The 24,162-nt window shown below is 40.2% G+C and overlaps 1 protein-coding gene across 1 annotated transcript in view; it reads left to right on the forward strand.

Annotated features, from left to right (window-relative positions):
* The first annotated feature begins 525 nt into the window (after window positions 1-525).
* LOC126244604 (gametogenetin-binding protein 2-like) overlaps window positions 526-24,162 on the forward strand; it is a 148,731-nt gene continuing 125,094 nt past the window's right edge. Inside the window, exons 1-3 of the mRNA XM_049948253.1 lie at window positions 526-753; window positions 19,652-19,842; window positions 19,984-20,127. Of these exons, the coding sequence (XP_049804210.1) occupies window positions 667-753; window positions 19,652-19,842; window positions 19,984-20,127 (422 nt within the window). The 5' untranslated portion in view covers window positions 526-666. The remainder of the gene's footprint in view (window positions 754-19,651; window positions 19,843-19,983; window positions 20,128-24,162) is intronic.

Genomic DNA, 24,162 nt, shown 5'->3' on the forward strand with positions numbered 1-24,162 from the left:
TAGAAGGTGCGAAATTTTTGCCTGTTCTTCACTTACGTGTATGGCTAATGGTTGGAATCAGAAAAGAAAATTAGCTATTTCACTCACACTTTTCATTTGTGTTTGAAACGTAGAGAGGACTTCCACATAAACTGTGATCTACAAAGCTACTATGCAATTGTTGTCTCATATATCATTCAACATCTTATTTCATCTTTCGTTGGAAGTATTTATGCGTTTGACATTAAGGACATCGCTCATAACAATCTTATCTGAAAGTGTCACTGTTTCTGATGACAGCAACTAAAATATTCTCAGTCTAATTTCCTTCCTTCACCTCAGGGGCCTTTCCATCTACTGCATCAGGATGCATATTACAATTATCATCACTATCGTTTTAACTGCATTCCTCTCACCACAAAAATCAAATAAAGTATAACTTGGTTAGAACGCAACAGGCACCAGCGATGATTCGTTTTGTTTTCAAAATTCGAATATTTACCAAAGGTGTTAGAATTTTGAAATGTAACTTCTATGATTCTTGGTGGTGGGAAGGCAAAGGAACACGTCGAAGTGTTATTGGTGTTAACAGTTGATGTTTGGTACTTTTGTTGTATGTAGTGTTGCAGGTGCGCAGAGTTGTGAGTGCTAGATTGTGTAGTTAGAAGAAGTGCACTTGCTGTAAAAATGGCAAAGCTGATTGATGTGTTTAGATATAGTAAAAGCCCTTTGCGAAGAAGACAGCTTCCCCTGATGGTCGACGAAAGTTTGACGGTATTATTGTTTATTTTTTTGCCTGATTAATGTAAGGGTGGACATCTAGGACTATATATTCAGTTACGTCAACGTTGTGTTTTTCTTAGTTTCTAATTGTAGGGCAGATGTTAGTGACGTTCCAGTTTCGACAATATTTTTTTTTTCGTCGTACGTTAAGTGCTAAGTTAATAAGAAGACTTCGATTGATATACATACTTTCGATCCATCAAATGCAAGCGTTGTAAGTGCAAATTGAGAACTGATCGTCTCGTCGGGCCAAACACATTTGGAAAAGTAGAGTATGAATAGCAATGTAATCAGGACAGTGATTGCTGTTCAGCTAGGCATAGCACTGATGATTTTGTGCCAGAGAAACAATGTCAAAAAAGTTGTGGTAACGTTTTACTACTTGTTTGTTCGTAACATGTCTGGGTACTGGAACTACTGCTGGTTGTTACTGTAAAGCATAACGAACGCCACTTGATGTAGCCTATGTCTACATAGTCAAGTTACCCGTAAATATATTTTGTATTTGTATACGAGGAAGGAGTAGATTAAACCATAGCACATAGTTTGTCATTGCTGAATGTGTTTATAATTAAAAAAAAAGTTCATCTATAATGTGGGAATGAGATATTGGGTTGTTGCTGTATATCAGTTTTTCTACTAGTTTGCATACACAGATGGTGTTAAATGCTACTACCACGGTTGAAGACAAAAGCTATTTCTCAGCATAAAGATAAATATTATTTGATCCTTATGTGGATTTATTGTGTGGAAAGTGATCTAATAATGTAAAGCACAATCTCATTACAAAGCAGGTGGTTTACATATGAGCTACAGCGTTTGCAAAAGCACTGACATGTAGCCGAAATTCTTTTTCTGTTGTACCCAAACCACTACTACTTTGTAGAGATTTCATTTCATTTGCTTTAATGTAGGCTGTTGTGTTTTGCACTCCATATGTGCAGTTATGACCATTGCATGTGCGAGTAATGTGAAATCGACAACAGGCTTACCCCACCCCAGTTTCAGAACATTCTCTTCACACTTCGTTTTATCTTTATTTGTTTCACGTTTCATACACTACGGTATTAGCAATTCATGGAAAATCTGCAGTAGTGTAACAAGTGACCTGATGTGGCAGCATCTCTTCATAGAGGGCAGGAGTTATGACTGGATTGTAATCTGTGATACTAGGGAAGTGCTGTGTTTGATACTCCATGTCATGAGATTTAATATTTGACAAGCAGTTGTAGAATAAATGGCTGGCATACACACACAAATTGTCTCTGAACAATTGACATTTACTTTGTCTAGACTGTAGTATTGGGCCCCTTCCCCCACTGAAGGCAGACTGATAGCCAAAGGAGAGCATAATTTTGTTGTGAGTTGGTGAAGCCATTCAAAAGACATCTATATTAGGCCTAGATTACAGACATATCTTTGGCAATTGTTTTGATACCTTTTATTTACTTATATTGCACATAAATATGAAAACTTGAAGGGGGTCCATTGCGAAACATTTACTTTTATTTTTATTAGATTCAACTTGTGTCAATGACCCCTTTCTTTGATCATGTCTCAGTACATGGAAACATGTTGCAAAGAAAAATGTGAAAATGTCAACATTAAAATATGGAGATCAACAATTAAAATAATAGTAAAGTATATAGGCCTATTACATAAAATCGTTCTAGGCAATTAAATATACCTGAAGTACACCGGTAGAGAATCAAAGCAGTTTTCCAGGAGGTGGCCATCTACTTCGTCATGAGCAGTTTTCTGTGGATGTTCTCAAGTTTACAGAATTGTTTTTTGTGCTTTGAACAGTGATATCATCATTGACTGCATTTTATTTATTTATTTTTACAGTTGCAGTTATTGTGATAGACTGATCTGTAGTGGAACTTGAAATATACGCTAGGTTATAGAGTGATGGTTGCAAGTAGTGAGACCAATTAATGTGTTGTGGAAGTAAAGTATTCTTATGTATTGCTGATTCTGTAGTAAAAATAGTGGAAAATCCAGTAAGAAATAACAACAATAAAAAAAAGGACAGATTACAATTCACCACATTGTGCAGCAGACAGGCGCATAGAATGAAAGTAAAGTGTAAGCTGTCAAAAACAGTCCTTCAGATGTGGGTGGTGGTTTCTATTTGATAGCACATAATAACTAATGGTCTACTTTCAGTGTGTCTGTCAACTGTTCAGCACCTCTCTGAGGTGAGTAGCAGTGTATCCAGTTTGGTGTTCTCATTTTGTGCTAATATGTATCATCACATATGAAACTCCTATTTTCCCATTTGAGTCTGATATTTGAAGTCCTTAACAGCAGTTTCCCTGCTCAAATGTCCATCATATTCCCCCAGGGGGGCTGTGATATTCTGATTGAAACGTAACATTATTATGAATAGGGTAGTTGCTACTCACCATATAGCAGAGATACTGAGTTGCAAATAGGCCCAGCAGAAAGACTGTCACAAAATAAGCTTTCAGCCAACAAGGCCTTTGTCAAAAACAGATGACACACACAAACACACACACACGACTAAAGCCTCTGGCAGCTAGAGGCTGCAGTCGTGTGTGTGAGTTGCGACTCAGCATCTCTGCTATGTCTTTTCGTAATAGTGTTACATTCCATCCTGTATTTTCCATTGTCTTACTGAAATGTGTAGTACTGTATCATGTCATGGTTGTCTTACTGGTTACACAATTGTGATGCATATTTTCATTGTTGACAACACCACTGATCAAAGATCAGACATCATATTCTTCACTACTTTAACTTTCATTTCTTGTGGAAGCCATTGGAAATTTATGGTGTAGAGCACTGCTTTAAGTTTTGAACGATATTTAAGTGTTTGCTCCCCATAAAAAGATAAACCTTCTGTCTTGAGAAAACAAGAGTTTTACCTTGACGCTTACAGAACTCGTAGTGCTCTGCAGTGGTAGCTTAAAAAATGGGGAATGAGGATTATCTGATACTTCTCTTTGTCTTTGATGAGGAAACATACGATTAACATTGTAAAGACCATGGTGATTATAAAGTAATGTCAACGCCGGTGATTTCCCCCCCCCCCCCCCCTCTCAAATTAGCTATGCTACAGATCAATCTGTCACCAAAACCAGGTTTTTTGCTTTCTCATTATTGGTTTTGGCAGCTAACAATCAAACTATGAAAATACATACCAAAAGATGCCACAAAGCAGCCATTAACATTACCTCACTTGTCCAAGCCAATGGCTAGTATCTCCTCTTGACCCAAAAAAAAAAAATGCTCTATACTACATTCAAGAAGTCCTTGAACAGGTCACTGGAACACCGACATTTGCGTAAATGCAGTGAAATGGTACTCTTCTCATAAAACATGCAACATAGTGAGAAGCATGACAAAATACTAATAGTGTCTGTATAATACTCGGAAATACAGAAGCGTCCGATTCCACCCGTCTGCTGTGACCCATGACATCACAAATATGGCGGAAATGACCATATGACCATACCCTACAACTCCAATATGACGCCTATGACATCATTACGTAAACATGACCACAAACATGAAAATACATTGAAAAACCAACACACACACGTTCCACAAAAAATCTAATGAAACTAATGGGACAAGCGTGGGAAATTGGGGGGGGTTGGGTGGGGACAAAGAAGATATAAAGAAATTTAGACACACACCACCATACCAACCCACACAAAACGACGAAAAAAGATGACAACACAAAACTCCCCAAATTCCACTAAACACAATATCTTCTGGAATCGGACACTTCCCTTGACGTGTATAGCTCAACATCAGCTCCTGATCCCACAAATTGGCATCGAACACTTCCTTTGCCCTATATAGGTCAACAGAAACTACCGATACCAAATCATAAAACCCAAAACTACAACCACGTTCACAATCATCACTATCTCAAAAAACACAACAAACCAACAAAATTGGAATCGAACGCTTCCCTTGACCTGTTATCCTTACGACATCTCCACATATAGCCATCCCTGGTCCGAGATGCCGGAACTTTAGTAAGCCTCATTTCTTCACGACACACTGAACACTCCATGACTTCATCCAAAAATCCTAATAATTCAAGAAATTTTATTAGAAACAACTGTCACCCCATCATCGCCCACAACCAAAAACTGTTGACCTTGCCAGTCATACCCATACTACCAAAGACATAAACAAAAGGCAATTTACCAAAATTCACACACGACGAACAGAATAAAAACTACAATAACATCGACATAACAAAGCCAAAATCGTTAACTCACTGAAAAATATTCTGCTGAAAGTACAGTCACCACCAGTACCACACACGCGCAATGCTACCATGCAAATAAACCCCATACGCCACGTAACGTGCTGCCCATAAACACAAGACCAGAGAGAACCATGGCCACAACAATATGCCACCTATAAACATGCCACACACGCAAACTAAACCAAAAACATCACGTAACACACAACACATAAACACACCACCAGAGCACCACCGATCACATCAAAACGGCACCTACAAACACGCCACTCTCACAAACTAAATTCTGCGCCATTGTGACGTCACACACCACAACAGCCTTACGTCACAGGTCAAAGCTGATGGGTGGGATCGGACGCTTCAGTCGACCCTAATACTCTATACAATCCAAAAACGACAATACTTGGTGTTACTGTGAAGGTGTGATGACAGATTGTGATAGAATGTTAGTTGACAGTAAATAATTAAAAGAAGAATTAATATTGTTTTTACTTTGAACCACCTTATGCAAAAAAATCAGATGTTTTTTCCCCCAATCCCCAAGACATATTCAGCACTTTTGTGCCATCTTTAGTAGGTCAACTGGACCTACCGATACCAGATGTTGGTTCATCCCATGACATAATGATGTTGTGGCATGTGCCCTCTTTCATGCCTAGTGTATAGATTAGGTTGAAAGGTGACAATTTGATTGAGAGTGGGCAAACTGAATGAATGTCCCTACAAAGTCTTAGTTGTGATGAACTCCTGATCTGATCTGTAGTGTAACCCAAGGCCTGGGTAATGTTGAAAGTTTGGCTGTTGGTGAAGCTGTATCAAAGGTTTCAGATAATCCAAGTTTGCTATAGATCTCCATATTATATTTAACAAGATGGCTTGTTACACTTACTTTTATCTGTGAGGAAGTCACAATTTTTGCCATTTTGATTGACCTAATCTTATTCAAATTTCACTTACTTACTTTTTAGCAATTCGCTATCTTATTTCCTTGGTTTGCAACAGAAAAATGAGCAGAAAAAAGGCAGTAGGTGACACACTTGAAATCGTATTGTGCAAGTGAAATTGAGTAAAAAATTTAGTGAATCTGATTTTAATTGGGTTTTATTCCTGTTTCAGTTTAAAATGTTTTATCTACATTCACATCAATCTATTTTACCATGGGCAATAATAAGTTTATGCTGTCCTTAATTATGCTGACTGTACTATTAATGTTGCCAATTCAATACTTCATTGAAGTTTTCCCTTCCCTATCTAGCATTTTTTGCATCCAATTTTCTAATTACATTGTTTCCAGTGTACATATAATTGCTACATGGCCGTATTTAGGGCACAGTCCAATGCAATCGCTGAGTGTGACTGATTAGCTTCCTACTTGCTTTGTATCTCCAACATCTCATAATACAGTGAAGAGACAAAGAAACTGGTACAATGTCTGAAGTAGTACTGGAGGGAACTGACACGATGAATCCTGTAGGGATGTCCATAAATTTGAGATCTCTTCGAACAGTACATTTGCAAGGCATCCCAGATATGCTCAATAATGTTCGTGTCTGGGGAGTTGAGTGGCTAGCGGAAGTGTTTAAACTCAGAAGAGTGTTCCTGTAGCCACTCTGTAGCAATTCTGGATGTGTGGGGTGTCGCATTGTCCTGCTGGAATTGCCCAAGTCCGTCGGAATGCACAATGGACATGAATGGATGCAGGTGATCAGACACGATGCTTATGTACGTGTCACCTGTCAGAGTCGTACCTAGACGTATCGGGGGTCCCATATCACACTAACTGCACATGCCCCACACCATTACACAGCCTCCACCAGCTTGAACAGTCCCCTGCTGACATGCAGGGTCCATGGATTCTTGAGGTTGTCTCCATTCCCGTACACATTCATCCACTCGATACAATTTGACAGACTTGTAGGACCAGGCAACATGTCTCCACTCATCGACAGTCCAATGTTGGTGTTGACGGACCCAGGCGAGGTTACCTTGGAGATGCTGTGTCCCATCGCTCATGCACCAACTGTAACACCACATTCAAACTCACTTAAATCTTGATAACTTGCCATTATAGCGCCAGACACTTGTTGTCTTATGTAAGCATTGCCGACCACAGTGCCGTATTCTGCCTGTTGACATATCTCTGTATTTGAATATGCATGCCTATACTAGTTGCTTTGGCACTCAGTGTATTTCCCCCCTGCTTCATCCTGCCATTCTTCAGCCTTAGCACCCCCGCCCCTGTAGTGTCTATGTCAGCAGCTTTTGCATAACAGTACCTTTAAAGAAACATTTTAAAAATTCTTTGTAAAATCTGACAGAAATTCCAGAGAGATAAGGCAAGTTGTGTGGTCCAGACTCTGTACCAGATAGGTTTATTTCCGAGTCTGCTGACACAATAGCTCAATACTTAGCAGTCATATACAGCTGCTCTCTCCTTATCTAAAGACAGGAAAGTTGTACAGGTCACATTAATACTTAGGAAAGAAAAGAGGAGTCAACCATTGGATTACTGACATCAATTTGCAGTAGGGTTTTGGAACATATACCATGTTCGAACATTATGAATTACCTTGAAGAAAATGGTCTGTTGGCACACAGCATGGATTCAAAAAATATTGTTATTATGAAACACAAACAGCTCTTTATTTGCACAAAATAATGAATGCTGTTGACAGCAGCTTTCAAATTAATTCCATAGATCTGGGGAAGGCTTTTGACACAGCTCCCCACAACCAATTTCTAATAGAATTGCATGCCTGTGGAATGTTGTCTCAGTTGTGTGACTGGATTCGTGATTTCCTGTCAGAAAAAGTCACAGTTCATAACTGACAGAAAGCCATAGAGTAAAACAGAAGTGACATCTAGTGTTCACAAGGATGTGTTGTAGGTGCTTTACTGTTCCTGATCTATCTAAATGATTTAGGAGACAATATGAACAGCTCATTTAGATTGTTTGCCAGTGATGCGATCACTTACTGTCTAGTAAAGGCATTAGAAGAACCAGTTGCAAAATGACTTAGACATGATATCTTTACTGTGGGGAAAAGTGGCAGTTGACTAGAAGTGAGGAAAAGTTTGTGGTCATCCACTTCCGTGTTAAAGGAAATCCACTAAATTTCAGTTGCTTAATAAATCACACAAATCTAAACGCTGTCACGTCAACTGAGTACCTTGGAATTATAGTTGCTAACAAATTTAAATTGGAATGATGACATTGATAATCTACATCTACATCTACATCCATACTCCGCAAGCCAACAGACGGTGTGTGGCGGAGGGTACCTTCAGTACCTCTATCGGTTCTCCCTTCTATTCCAGTCTCGTATGGTTCGTGGAAAGAAGGATTGTCGGTAAGCCTCTGTGTGGGCTCTAATCTCTCTGATTTTATCCTCATGGTCTCTTCGCGAGATATACGTAGGAGGGAGCAATATACTGCTTGACTCTTCGGTGAAGGTATGTTCTCGAAACTTTGACAAAAGCCCGTACCGAGCTACTGAGCGTCTCTCCTGCAGAGTCTTCCACTGGAGTTTATCTATCATCTCCGTAACGCTTTCGCGATTACTAAATGATCCTGTAATGAAGCGCGCTGCTCTCCGTTGGATCATCCCTATCTCTTCTATCAACCCTATCTGGTACGGATCCCACACTGCTGAGCAGTATTCAAGCAGTGGGCGAACAAGCGTACTGTAACCTACTTCCTTTGTTTTGGGATTGCATTTCCTTAGGATTCTTCCAATGAATCTCAGTCTGGCATCTGCTTTACCGACGATCAACATTATATGATCATTCCATTTTAAATCACTCCTAATGCGTACCCCCAGATAATTTATGGAATTAACTGCTTCCAGTTGCTGACCTGCTATTTTGTAGTTAAATGATAAGGGAACTATCTTTCTATGTATTCGCAGCACATTACACTTGTCTACATTGAGATTCAATTGCCATTCCCTGCACCATGCGTCAATTCGCTGCAGATCCTCCTGCATTTCAGTACAATTTTCCATTGTTATAACCTCTCGATACACGACAGCATCATCTGCAAAAAGCCTCGGTGAACTTCCGATGTCATCCACCAGGTCATTTATGTATATTGTGAATAGCAACGGGCCTATGACAGTCCCCTGCGGCACACCTGAAATCACTCTTACTTCAGAAGACTTCTCTCCATTGAGAATAACATGCTGCATCCTGTTATCTAGGAACTCCTCAATCCAATCACACAATTGGTCTGATAGTCCATATGCTCTTACTTTGTTCATTAAACGACTGTGGGGAACTGTATCGAACGCCTTGCGGAAGTCAAGAAACACGGCATCTACCTGTGAACCCGTGTCTATGGCCCTCTGAGTCTCGTGGACGAATAGCGCGAGCTGGGTTTCACATGATCGTCTTTTTCGAAACCCATGCTGATTCCTACAGAGTAGATTTCTAGTCTCCAGAAAAGTCATTATACTCGAACATAATACGTGTTCCAAAATTCTACAACTGATCGACGTTAGAGATATAGGTCTATAGTTCTCCTCATCTGTTCGACGTCCCTTCTTGAAAACGGGGATGACCTGTGCCCTTTTCCAATCCTTTGGAACGCTACGCTCTTCTAGAGACCTACGGTACACCGCTGCAAGAAGGGGGGCAAGTTCCTTCGCGTACTCTGTGTAAAATTGAACTGGTATCCCATCAGGTCCAGAGGCCTTTCCTCTTTTGAGCGATTTTAATTGTTTCTCTATCCCTCTGTCGTCTATTTCGATATCTACCATTTTGTCATCTGTGCGACAATCTAGAGAAGGAACTACAGGGCAATCTTCCTCTGTGAAACAACTTTGGAAAAAGACATTTAGTATTTCGGCCTTTAGTCTGTCATCCTCTGTTTCAGTACCATTTTGGTCACAGAGTGTCTGGACATTTTGTTTTGATCCACCTACCGCTTTGACATAAGACCAAAATTTCTTAGGATTTTCTGCCAAGTCAGTACATAGAACTTTACTTTCGAATTCATTGAACGCCTCTCGCATAGCCCTCCTCACACTACATTTCGCTTCGCTTAATTTTTGTTTGTCTGCAAGGCTTTGGCTATGTTTATGTTTGCTGTGAAGTTCCCTTTGCTTCCGCAGCAGTTTTCTAACTCGGTTGTTGTACCACGGTGGCTCTTTTCCATCTCTTACGATCTTGCTTGGCACATACTCATCTAACGCATAATGTACGATGGTTTTGAACTTTGTCCACTGATCCTCAACACTATCTGTACTTGAGACAAAACTTTTGTGTTGAGCCAACAGGTACTCTGAAATCTGCTTTTTGTCACTTTTTCTAAACAGAAAAATCTTCCTACCCTTTTTAATATTCCTATTTACGGCTGAAATCATCGTGTGGTAAGCAAAACAAAGACTGTATTTTATTGACGGAACACATAAAAGGAACAACAGGTCCACTAAAGATTCTGTGTACGATACGCTTGTCTGTCCTCTGATTGAGTATTGCGGTACATTATGGGTTTCTTACCATATGGGATTCATGGAGGACATAAAGAAGTCTGCGTGACAGATATAAGTATGGCAAGATCTTTTCATGAAATTACATTAACCAACTTCGTCATCTGATTGCAGAAATATTTTACTGTCGCCAACCAACATAGGAAGAAATGATCATCATAATAAAATAAGATGAATCAGAGCTTGTTTAAAAAGATTTAAGCATTCATTTTGCCAATGTACTATTAAAGAGTGGATTGGTGGAAAAAATGGTGGAAGGTAGATTGACAGTATCTTGGACAGGCTCTTCAGTGTGAATTGCAGAGCAGTGATGTAGATAAAGGAAAGGCAACCACCCTATAGCTGACTGATTTGTGACACATAGAAACTAGCAACAGAAAACTATTTATACTAGCTTTCAAGCATTAGCTCTTTCTCTACTGGAAGTACATACTCCCCTATGCACAGCCACGAAGACTCCCAAATACATGTGCCTGTGGCCATGGTGTGAATTGTTTGATATATCATCTGGCAATGCAGGAATTTTTCAGGCAGCTGCATTCTTTTACTTCTCATTCATTGCAGAGAATGTCTGCACTTTTATGTACATTCCTATCTGCATAGTCCCTATCAATTCAGGCAAGCTAGTAAAAAATTTTACGTTCGTAGTCTCAGATGTTAAAATGAAGGACTAAGTAAGGACCATTTTTTTTTTTTTTTTAGTTATTGCTTTATGATTACAAAGAAATCCTCCATTTGGACTGTTAAAGTTCTATTACTACAGCATCTGTAATTTTTAATAATTCATGGATTTTTTTTTTTTTTTAATGCCAACCCGTGAATTATTATTATTTTTTTTTTTCCTCCTGTTGATTAGTACCATACAGTTCTACATTCCCTGAAAAGGGGAGCTTCCACTTTTAGGTTGAACGGGTTTTGTAAACAATTGAAATTTTTGCCATACATAAAATGTTTTATTGCCACATTTTTACATAACAGATTCATAAACATCAAAACCTAGCCTTATTTAACATAATTTTAGTTTTGAAAGATGATTAAGAGACTCAGTTTTCAGGTATTTTAAATGGTTCCAAAATGATACCTTTGTACTTCTTGTGGGAGAATTATGGACCATTTCTCAGCAAAATCACAGTGAAGCACTAAACATAGTTCTTCAGCCTGTACACAGCCTTTCACTTCTGCAACAGTTTTCTTAATTAGTTTATTTTCCTCCCATGTCGCATATGTAATTTCTGCAGAGTTATCTGCTAAGACTTCCAGGCCAAGTGTCTGTAAAGACAGTTCTCCCTTTCCATAACAGTCACCACATTCTTGAAACAAACAAGTCTCTCGCTTTACATCACAGACTACTAATGGCTACACACCCAACCAAGGTGTCATATGTCACATGCTCCAGTAAGTTCTTCAAAGTTACCACACAAAGTTCTTAATTTGCGCAGTACCCACATAAACAGACATCTCTAGGTGGGTGTGGAACTACCCACTTAGGTCGCAGTGCATAACATTTTGATCTTCCAATATTTGAACTTCTCTTGTTGCTCTTTTTGCAAAAGTTTCTTTAATACTGTGAGTCATGTACCTCGTCACTTTCACAACTTTTTGGCCTTCAACTATTACAGTTGTAGTGTCTTTTTTGTTGGCACTCTGGTGAGAAAAGTCCTATTTATCTTCCAGATAAAATGACTGCACTATTTGAACTTGAGCTGCTTCTACACGATGACCATAATAGGGATCTGGTCTACATCTACATACATACACCGCAATCCACCATACGGTGTGTGGCGGAGGGTACCTCGTACCACAACTAGCATCTTCTCTCCCTGTTCCACTCCCAAACAGAAGGAGGGAAAAATGGCTGCCTATATGCCTCTGTACGAGCCCATAATCTCTCTTATCTTATCTTTGTGCTCTTTCTGCGAAATATAAGTTGTTGTTGTTGTTGTGGTCTTCAGTCCTGAGACTGGTTTGATGCAGCTCTCCATGCTACTCTATCCTGTGCAAGCTTCTTCATCTCCCAGTACCTACTGCAACCTACATCCTTCTGAATCTGCTTAGTGTATTCATCTCTTGGTCTCCCCCTACGATTTTTACCCTCCACGCTGCCCTCCAATACTAAATTGGTGATCCCTTGATGCCTCAGAACATGTCCTACCAACCGATCCCTTCTTCTGGTCAAGTTGTGCCACAAACTCCTCCTCTCCCCAATCCTGTTCAGTACCTCCTCATTAGTTATGTGATCTACCCATCTAATCTTCAGCATCCTTCTGTAGCACCACATTTCGAAAGCTTCTATTCTCTTCTTGTCCAAACTAGTTATCGTCCATGTTTCACTTCCATACATGGCTACACTCCATACAAATACTTTCAGAAACGACTTCCTGACACTTAAATCTATACTCGATGTTAACAAATTTCTCTTCTTCATAAACGCTTTCCTTGCCATTGCCAGTCTACATTTTATATCCTCTCTACTTCGACCATCATCAGTTATTTTGCTCCCCAAATAGCAAAACTCCTTTACTACTTTAAGTGTCTCATTTCCTAATCTAATACCCTCAACATCACCCGACTTAATTCGACTACATTCCATTATCCTTGTTTTGCTTTTGTTGATGTTCATCTTATATCCTCCCTTCAAGACACCATCCATTCCATTCAACTGCTCTTCCAAGTCCTTTGCTGTCTCTGACAGAATTACAATGTCATCGGCGAACCTCAAAGTTTTTATTTCTTCTCCATGGATTTTAATACCTACTCCGAATTTTTCTTTTGTTTCCTTTACTGCTTGCTCAATATACAGATTGAATAACATCGGGGAGAGGCTACAACCCTGTCTTACTCCCTTCCCAACCACTGCTTCCCTTTCATATCCCTCGACTCTTATAACTGCCATCTGGTTTCTGTACAAATTGTAAATAGCCTTTCGCTCCCTGTATTTTACCCCTGCCACCTTTAGAATTTGAAAGAGAGTATTCCAGTCAACATTGTCAAAAGCTTTCTCTAAGTCTACAAATGCTAGAAACGTAGGTTTGCCTTTCCTTAATCTTTCTTCTAAGATAAGTCGTAAGGTCAGTATTGCCTCACGTGTTCCAACATTTCTACGGAATCCAAACTGATCTTCCCCGAGGACGGCTTCTACTAGTTTTTCCATTCGTCTGTAAAGAATTCGTGTTAGTATTTTGCAGCTGTGGCTTATTAAACTGATTGTTCGGTAATTCTCACATCTGTCAACACCTACTTTCTTTGGGATTGGAATTATTATATTCTTCTTGAAGTCTGAGGGTATTTCGCCTGTTTCATACATCTTGCTCACCAGATGGTAGAGTTTTGTCAGGACTGGCTCTCCCAAGGCCGTCAGTAGTTCCAATGGAATGTTGTCTACTCCGGGGGCCTTGTTTCGACTCAGGTCTTTCAGTGCTCTGTCAAACTCTTCACGCAGTATCGTATCTCCCATTTCATCTTCATCTACATCCTCTTCCATTTCCATAATATTGTCCTCAAGTACATCGCCCTTGTATAGACCCTCTATATACTCCTTCCACCTTTCTGCTTTCCCTTCTTTGCTTAGAACTGGGTTTCCATCTGAGCTCTTGATGTTCATACAAGTGGTTCTCTTATCTCCAAAGGTCTCTTTAATTTTCCTGTAGGCAGTATCTATCTTACCCCTAGTGAGATAAGCCTCTACATCCTTACATTTGTCCTCTAGCCATCCCTGCTTAGCCATTTTGCACTTCCTGTCGATCTCATTTTTGAGGCGTTTGTATTCCTTTTTGCCTGCTTCATTGACTGCATTTTTATATTTTCTCCTTTCATCAATTAAATTCAATATTTCTTCTGTTACCCAAGGATTTCTATTAGCCCTCGTCTTTTTACCTACTTGATCCTCTGCTGCCTTCACTACTTCATCCCTCAAAGCTACCCATTCTTCTTCTACTGTATTTCTTTCCCCCATTCCTGTCAATTGTTCCCTTATGCTCTCCCTGAAAATCTGTACAACCTCTAGTTCTTTCAGTTTATCCAGGTCCCATCTCCTTAAATTCCCACCTTTTTGCAGTTTCTACAGTTTTAATCTACAGGTCATAACCAATAGATTGTGGTCAGAGTCCACATCTGCCCCTGGAAATGTCTTACAATTTAAAACCTGGTTCCTAAATCTCTGTCTTACCATTATATAATCTATCTGATACCTTTTAGTATCTCCAGGGTTCTTCCATGTATACAACCTTCTATCATGATTCTTAAACCAAGTGTTAGCTATGATTAAATTGTGCTCTGTGCAAAATTCTACCAGGCGGCTTCCTCTTTCATTTCTTAGCCCCAATCCATATTCACCTACTACGTTTCCTTCTCTCCCTTTTCCTACACTCGAATTCCAGTCACCCATGACTATTAAATTTTCGTCTCCCTTCACAATCTGAATAATTTCTTTTATTTCATCATACATTTCTTCAATTTCTTCGTCATCTGCAGAGCTAGTTGGCATATAAACTTGTACTACTGTAGTAGGTGTGGGCTTCGTATCTATCTTGGCCACAATAATGCGTTCACTAAGCTGTTTGTAGTAGCTTACCCGCGTTCCTATTTTCCTATTCATTATTAAACCTACTCCTGCATTACCCCTATTTGACTTTGTGTTTATAACCCTGTAGTCACCTGACCAGAAGTCTTGTTCCTCCTGCCACCGAACTTCACTAATTCCCACTATATCTAACTTTAACCTGTCCATTTCCCTTTTTAAATTTTCTAACCTACCTGCCCGATTAAGGGACCTGACATTCCACGCTCCGATCCGTAGAACGCCAGTTTTCTTTCTCCTGATAACGACATCCTCTTGAGTAGTCCCCGCCCGGAGATCCGAATGGGGGACTATTTTACCTCCGGAATATTTTACCCAAGAGGACGCCATCATCATTTAATCATACAGTAAAGCTGCATGCCCTCGGGAAAAATTACGGCCGTAGTTTCCCCTTGCTTTCAGCCGTTCGCAGTACCAGCACAGCAAGGCCGTTTTGGTTATTGTTACAAGGCCAGATCAGTCAGTCATCCAGACTGTTGCCCTTGCAACTACTGAAAAGGCTGCTGCCCCTCTTCAGGAACCACACGTTTGTCTGGCCTCTCAACAGATACCCCTCCGTTGTGGTTGTACCTATGGTACGGCTATCTGTATCGATGAGGCACGCAAGCCTCCCCACCAACGGCAAGGTCCATGGTTCATGGGGGGAAATATAAGTTGTTGGCAGTAAATTGTACTGCAGTCAGCCTCAAATGCTGGTTCTCTAAATTTTTTTCCTCAGTAGTGATTCACAAAAAGAACACCTACTTTCCTCCAGAGACTCCCACCCGAGTTCCTGAAGCATTTCCGTAACACTCACGTGATGATCAAACCTACCAGTAACAAATCTAGCAGCCCGCCTGTGAATTGCTTCTATGTCCTCCCTCAATCCGAACTGATAGGGATCCCAAACGCTCGAGCAGTACTCAAGAATAGGTCGTATTGGTGTTTTATAAGCGGTCTCCTTTACAGATGAACCACATCTTCACAAAATTCTAGCAATGAACTGAAGAAGACTATCCGCCTTCCCCACAACTGCCATTACATGCTTGTCCCACTTCATATCGCTCTGCAATGTTACGCCCAAATATTTAATCGAAGTGACTGTGTCAAGAATTACACTACTGATGGAGAATTCAAGCATTACGGAATTCTTTTTCCTATTCCTCTGCATTGTCTGTTTGTGTCTGTATATGTGCGGATGGATGTGTGTGTGTGTGTGTGTGTGTGTGTGTGTGTACCTGTCCATTTTTCCCCCTAAGGTAAGTCTTTCTGCTCCCGGGATTGGAATGACTCCTTACCCTCTCCCTTAAAACCCACATCCTTTCGTCTTTCCCTCTCCTTCCCTCTTTCCTGATGAAGCAACCGTGGGTTGCGAAAGCTTGAATTTTGTGTGTGTGTTTGTGTTTATTTGTGTGTGTCTCAACATACCAATGCTTTCGTTTGGTAAGTTACATCATCTTTGTTTTTAGATATATTTTTCCCATGTGGAATGTTTCCCTCTATTATATTCATATCATCAATTTACATTTATCTATATTTAAAGTTAGCTGCCATTCTTTACACTAATCACAAATCCTGTCCAAGTCATCTTGTATCCTCCTACAGTCACTCAACGACGACACCTTCCCGTACACCACAGCAGCAAACAGCCACACATTGCTATCCACCCTATCCAAAAGATCATTTATTTAGATAGAAAACAACGGCGGACCTACCACACTTTCCTGGGGCACTCCAGATGATACCCTCACCTCCGATGAACACTCACCATCGAGGACAACGTACTGGGTTCTATTACTTAAGAAGTCTTCGAGCCACTCACATATTTGGGAACCAATCCCATATGCTCGTACTATAGTTAGGAGTCTGCAGTGGGGCACCGAGTCAAACGCTTTCCGGAAGTCAAGGAATATGGCAACCGTCTGATACCCTTCATCCATGGTTCGCAAGATATCAGGTGGAAAAAGGGTGAGTTGCGTTTCGCAGGAGCGATGCTTTCTAAAGCCGTGCTGAAGCATGGACAGCAACTTCTCTGTCTCAAGGAAATTCATTATATTCGAACTGAGAATATGTTCAAGAATCCTGCAACAAACTGATGTTAAGGATATTGGTCTGTAATTTTGAGGATCCCTCCTGCTACCCTTCTTTATATACAGGTGTCACCTGTGCTTTTTTCCAGTCGCTCGGGACTTTACGTTGGGCAAGAGATTCGCGATACATGCAAGCTAAGTAAGGAGCCAACGCAGTAGAGTACTCTCTGTAAAACCGAATTGGAATCCCATCAGGACCTGGCGATTTATTTATTTTCAACCCATTCAGCTGCTTCACAACCCCAAGGATGTCTATCACTATGTCCTCCATACGGGAATCTGTACAAGACTCAAACGGCGGTATGTTTGTACGATCCTCCTGCGTGAAAGATTTCTCAAATGCTAAATTTAAAATTTCAGCTTTCGTTTTGCTGTCTTCCGTTGCCAGGTCAGACTGATCAGTGAGTGACTGGATGGAAGCTTTCGACCCGCTTACCAATTTTACGTAAGACCAGAATTTCCTTGGGTTTTCAGCAAGATATTTTGCTAAGGTATGATGGTGGTAGTGGTTGTATGTTTCGCGCATCGCTCTTTTTACAGCAGCACGAATCTCTACTAACTTTTGCCTCTCCTCATTCTCCCGATCTTTCTTGTACCGTGAGTGCAACCGTCTTTGCTTCCTGAGCATTCTCCGAATTGCGCTGTTAAACCATGGTGGGTCTTTTCCGTCCGTGACCAACTTTTTCGGCACATGCTTCTCCAATGCGTGATTTACAATGTGTTTAAAATTTGCCCGTAATTCTTCCACGTCCATCGTACCGGAAGTAAATGAATGGCTCATTTTCTTCTGAAGATGGAATATCTACTTTGAAGAGTGTGGTCAGTTTTGCTGTAGTATATTCATCCATAGCTTTAGTAATTTCTCTGCACTTCCTTGATGCATAGAGCTTATGACTCGTCTTCACTGACCACGGTTTCTTAACAGGATGAACACCTACCTCTGTAATTGACTGATTCAGGTTATTTAATTCTTCCTCTATTGATGCAAAATCTGCATTATCTGCACCATGGGAGGCTTCACCTTGTTCAGATACTATCATTGTTGTTGTTCTGTGAAAACATTTTGAACTCAAAATGTCGTCGCTGGAAACATCTCCATTTTGAAACAGAATCTTCAAATGGGAACACTTATTCCCACCCTGAACAGGGTCTGTTTTTGTTTTTGTCTTATGTATCACTCTTTTATGGTCATGCAAATAGTCAACCCACTTCACTCTCCTGTGACCCCAGTCAGAAGACATTTCAAACAGTCCTTTTCACAAAACACACTGCAGCTGTGTCAACTGGAAAATTCCTCACGAAAACACAGAACTCAGATTTCTTACAAGCCTCTTCAGTAAACAATTAGCACAGAACAACTACAATACAGAAACCTACAATGAACGACCATGACAAAGAAACTGACAAGAAACTACAACAGAGTGCAAGAAATATATGCAACAATGAAAGTGAAAAGAAGTAACTGCAACAAAGAAATTGATAAGAAATAATTGCAACAAAGACAATAGAAATAAACTTTGTAACAAAGAAGTCAGTAAGAAACAACTTCAGTGAAGACAACATTATCCTTGAAAGTTAAAAAGAAGAGATTTTAAAATAAAACATGTCCAATGTAAAAGTGGAAGCTCTCCTTTACATAGAATATAGTACTACATGGTACTAATCAACAACAAAAATTCTTACTTCTCTGGAGTGGCATTAAAAAAAAAAAAAAAAAATTTCAAAAGGTGTCAGTAAAAGAACTGAATGATATGTCCAAATGGAGGATACCATTGTAATCAGAAAACAATTATCTTTGAAATAAAAAAACTCTTAACAAAGTATCTAGAACTGTTACAAAGGTGCAGCATTAAAAAAAAAATTTCTGAAATTTGCATCTTCAAAATGGTGTTCGCAGAATCATCTTTGGAGGCCTGTACCTTGGGGCAGGAATTTTTTCGGAGAAAACAAAAAAAATATGTGTTTCTTATTTACTCCTGAATTTTAACATACGCTAAATTCAGTAACATCCAAGACTTTGGAGGTAACCCCACTGCTTGAAGCGATACGGATTATGCCTATTATAGCAAATGTCAAATGCATATGGTGTAAGGACAGCTCTTTTCCTCTGCGTCCCCCTTCCCCAACACTTCCCAAGAAAAAGGAAAATGCAAACAGAACTCACATTCAAACAGATAGATGTATCAATTCAGTACTAGTTTGAAGCAAAGCAAAACATGTTATGGATACTGACTAGTAGCAAGTGTACTCAGTGAGAAATCTCACAACTATTTCGTCATTCGCCTCAGAACTGCCATGAGTTTCCACCTTGGTTATCTCCTCTTGGTTGACATCTGTTTCAGTATTTTTATGAGACATCTTGTTCTTTAATATGTTCAGATAGTTTCTTGGGAAATACTTTTTCATTCCAGACATTTTCATGGGTGCCATACTTGCATCAGAATGTTGCCCTTTGAAACCCTTCACTGTAAATATACTTCACATTTTGCTATTGTGCTTATTTCAGATGGTGATGGATTTGAATGGCATAGGACTGATTTTTGATAACAGTCCTGTTAGAGGAAAGGCATTGGAAGAATTTGTTGCAAAGTACCATTTTCTTTCGCCTAAAGACATACCAGGTGCATTTACAGTCCACTGCAAGGATTTGTTACATATCATAAATCAGATTGTACCATGTGTAGGATGTCGCAGAAGGTAAGTTTTGCTTAATTTTTTGCTGTGATGTTCATTTTATGGTATAATGTTGTTGTTGTACAGTGTATTCATCAGCAGCAGTAGCCAGTAGGTGTCATTTTCTTGATACATCCCCGAAACTCTTTGAACGTTCTGTTACAGTGTCGAGAGGTTGTTCTGCCAGCTGATGGAAACAGGACATGAGGCTTTGGATCCTCTTGTTTTTACAAAAGGTGGTGTTCTGACAATCAAGAAGGAGCGCCTTGCGTCCCCTCAACTATTGTGTTCAATGTTACATGGACATAGGTAATCCATCTCAACGGTAGCAGTATTTAGCAGTCAATCAGCTTCATTCTACATCACATAACTTATTGTTTGTTGTGTAAATATCTGTATGAAAATAAGTCACTATTCACCTAATAGAAAAGGCATTGAACAGCAGAAGGGCACGTAAAAAAGGGAGATTAATAGCTGAACTCTTGCACAACCTTCTTCAGCAAGCTTTCTGGCACCAGCAAAACCTGAACAGCCACCCACTCACACTTTGTGCTGCATCTTAACTGGAAATACTTTTGCACACACTATTAAAAATATTCAGACTAAACAGAAAGGGGATATTACAAATTTAAGATAATGTTGCAACTCAAAAACACTAATAATGTTTATAAACTTAAATTTTTATCACATCAAAACAGATATTTTGGAAGAGCAAGTTTCCATCTTCAGACATAAGCCACCTCAAGAATCCTAGTAAGAGCTACAGATAAGTATGTAGGTAAAAACAAACACACAAACACAATAGAAATCCTGAATAATGATGCAACAAACTATAGGGTCAAGTTAGAAATTATTGCCAACAAGACTGCCAGGAGATCTTAAGACAAACAACTTCGTCCATTTCTTACTTTTCCCAACAAGGTATTTCAGTTCGTGTGATGTATAACTGAAGATCTATGTATTTATTTATTTACATGTCAAGTTTCATAGGACCAAATCGAGGAGCAAATCCTCAAGGTCATGGAACGTGTCAGTACATGAAATTACAACATAAAAGTAATAACAGATAAAAATAAAATGTTTATAAACCCGAAAAAAGTCTATCCATAAGTTTAAGTTAACACAATCAACAATACAACAAGAATCAGCTTATTTTTTCAAGGAACTCCTCGACAGAATAGGAGGGGGGACCCAAGAGGAAACTCTTCGGTTTCGATTTGAAAGCATATGGATTATTGCTAAGATTTTTGAATTCTAGTGGACGCTTATTGAAAATGGATGCAGCCTCTGCACAAGGGTCGAGGAAGTCTGATCCAAATGCAGGTTTGATTTCTGCCAAGTATTAACCGAGTGAAAGCTGCTTATTTTGGGGAATAAGCTAATATTGTTAACAAGAAATGACAGTATATATATATATATATATATATATATATATATAGTAAATAATTGGTCTCGTATTCGGTTCATTGAGAAATATTTTGACTCATTTCAGGCAAATCATTTGGTCGTAAGGTCTTTAACGGAGTGTCATTTAAATTATAATGGCTGGGCGGGCCGCGTTGTACGGTGGTATAATAAGGCCTTTCGGTCCACGGAGGTGCGTAAGAAGCAGTTATATCTTTATGAAGATACAAATATCGGCAAGTCTACCTTAATCGAGAAAATATTGTCCCGGAAGCAGCATGAGTACCTACCATTTTGTTCCGAATTTGGATTTGGTGGATACGATGCTCGCATCCATAATGTTATTGTTTTTGAGGAATTTTAGTGGTCTAGGTGGAGGCCGTACGCATCAATTTTGAAGCGTATAGTTGAAGGACGGCCTGTCACTGTTAATGTAAAGAATAAACCTGGCATGGTGATTAACCATCGTGGCTTGGTCATATTTGTATCGAATGAATATTCAATTGGTGATGAAGCTTTGATTTCATGACTTAATGTAATACATGCAGATTGTCATATATTGCCATTGTTGTTCTATGAAGGCGGAATTGGACGCGTCGGATATGGAGGCCACGGAGGAAGTTATTTGCCTTTCGTCGGATGAGGATGAGCCGGAGGGTTCGCGCTGCACGCCCGAGGTGTTGGATACGCCGACGGACGAATCTCAGTAGACCGTACTTTGGTCGTATGTGCAGATGGCGCACAGAGTATACGCAATCTGATGGTGTTAGGTTCGAATATGGAAAAATGGGCACCACCGAGAAATATGATGAGAGTGCTATTAATTTCTCTACATTAAACGATTGACTTTCTAATGGGGCTCCCACTGGGTTCTCAGTAGAAGTGGATGACCTCGAAGCTCCGAGTAGGTACGCTGGCAAGCGCGACAGCGGCACCTCCCATCCGTCGTCAAATTCAGGTTGTGAAGACTCTTCCGTTGCCCTGTTTGACGCAGAAGAATCAGCTGTGTGATGTTGGATACCTTGGGTTTGTTCATCAGTACTGGTAACATTTTCATACTCTGCTCTTCGGAATCCCAAAGCGGAATGCAGGTTGTGAGCCATCCTGAAATATCCAACACATAATACAAATGTGCCAACACTTGCCACCTAAAATGTAAACAAAATTCATTCTGACAAGTACACTGCCAATGCTGTTTCTCTGTAGATAACTTGTGAACAAGCCTATATTTCGTTTTACCCTGATTAGGAGACCTCACTACCCGTGAGGTCATTTTCTAGGAAGGCCTTCGGCTGTGCGTCTGAGGTATGACTTTTGAGGCTTTATTTATTGAGGCTCTAGTAGTTATACCACAAAGGCCTATAACGTCCTTGTCTGAAATCGTAGTACCTATGTGCACATCTTATTCCATTAGGCATAAACACAAACTCTCTATATGCATCCCTAAATTGCCGTATTAAATCATTTAGATTTGGCTTATAATACCACAGTTCTTCAAGTACAACAATAGCTGATGACTAACTGACAACCTCAGCTGCTGACAGGTGTTGTTGTTATACCTCGATGTGGACAGCTGAAAATGTGTGCCCCGACCGGGACTCGAACCCGGGATCTCCTGCTTACATGGCAGACGCTCTATCCATCTGAGCCACCGAGGACACAGATGAATAGCGCGACTGCAGGGACTTATCCCTTGCACGCTCCCCGTGAGACTCACATTCCCAACTGTCCACAATTCTACATATGTATTGTACCTTATAGACATTTGCCTATCCACTCATTACTCGCGCACGCGTTGGCGATTCCCGTAAGAGTTTGGGCAACCTGTGCGCATTCGCACAGACAAAGGTCAATGGCTGGGTAGCCTTTAACTATGTATACAAAGACAGTAACGTGTTCTCGAAAGAACAGTTATTGTTGATGACCGTGCAGCTTTTCCCTGAAATAAATGATGACTAACTGACAACCTCAGCTGCTGACAGGTGTTGTTGTTATACCTCGATGTGGACAGCTGAAAATGTGTGCCCCGACCGGGACTCGAACCCGGGATCTCCTGCTTACATGGCAGACGCTCTATCCATCTGAGCCACCGAGGACACAGATGAATAGCGCGACTGCAGGGACTTATCCCTTGCACGCTCCCCGTGAGACTCACATTCCCAACTGTCCACAATTCTACATATGTATTGTACCTTATAGACATTTGCCTATCCACTCATTACTCGCGCACCCGTTGGCGATTCCCGTAAGAGTTTGGGCAACCTGTGCGCATTCGCACAGACAAAGGTCAATGGCTGGGTAGCCTTTAACTATGTATACAAAGACAGTAACGTGTTCTCGAAAGAACAGTTATTGTTGATGACCGTGCAGCTTTTCCCTGAAATAAATGATGACTAACTGACAACCTCAGCTGCTGACAGGTGTTGTTGTTATACCTCGATGTGGACAGCTGAAAATGTGTGCCCCGACCGGGACTCGAACCCGGGATCTCCTGCTTCGAGTCCCGGTCGGGGCACACATTTTCAGCTGTCCACATCGAGGTATAACAACAACACCTGTCAGCAGCTGAGGTTGCCAGTTAGTCATCATTTATTTCAGGGAAAAGCTGCACGGTCATCAACAATAACTGTTCTTTCGAGAACACGTTACTGTCTTTGTATACAACAATAGCTGCTGAATAATTTATTTTGTTTCCATAGAAGGTAATAGCTAATTCATCAATCCTTTCTTGATTGGTAGGAACAAGGATGGCGAGGCGCAGGTCGTCCGGGTAATTTCTGATATGGTCCCAGTTGCCATAAAAAAACTCCAACGCAGACATTAGCTGTAAACAACAAGCTTTATTCAGAACGTAACGGTACCCTTCCTTTTACAAAAAGTCATATACACTCTATTTCTAACAACAAATGTTACATATTTAACTTCACTTTGAACTACATC

Source organism: Schistocerca nitens, chromosome 1 (assembly GCF_023898315.1).
Source record: "Schistocerca nitens isolate TAMUIC-IGC-003100 chromosome 1, iqSchNite1.1, whole genome shotgun sequence".
Lineage (NCBI taxonomy): Eukaryota > Metazoa > Arthropoda > Insecta > Orthoptera > Acrididae > Schistocerca > Schistocerca nitens.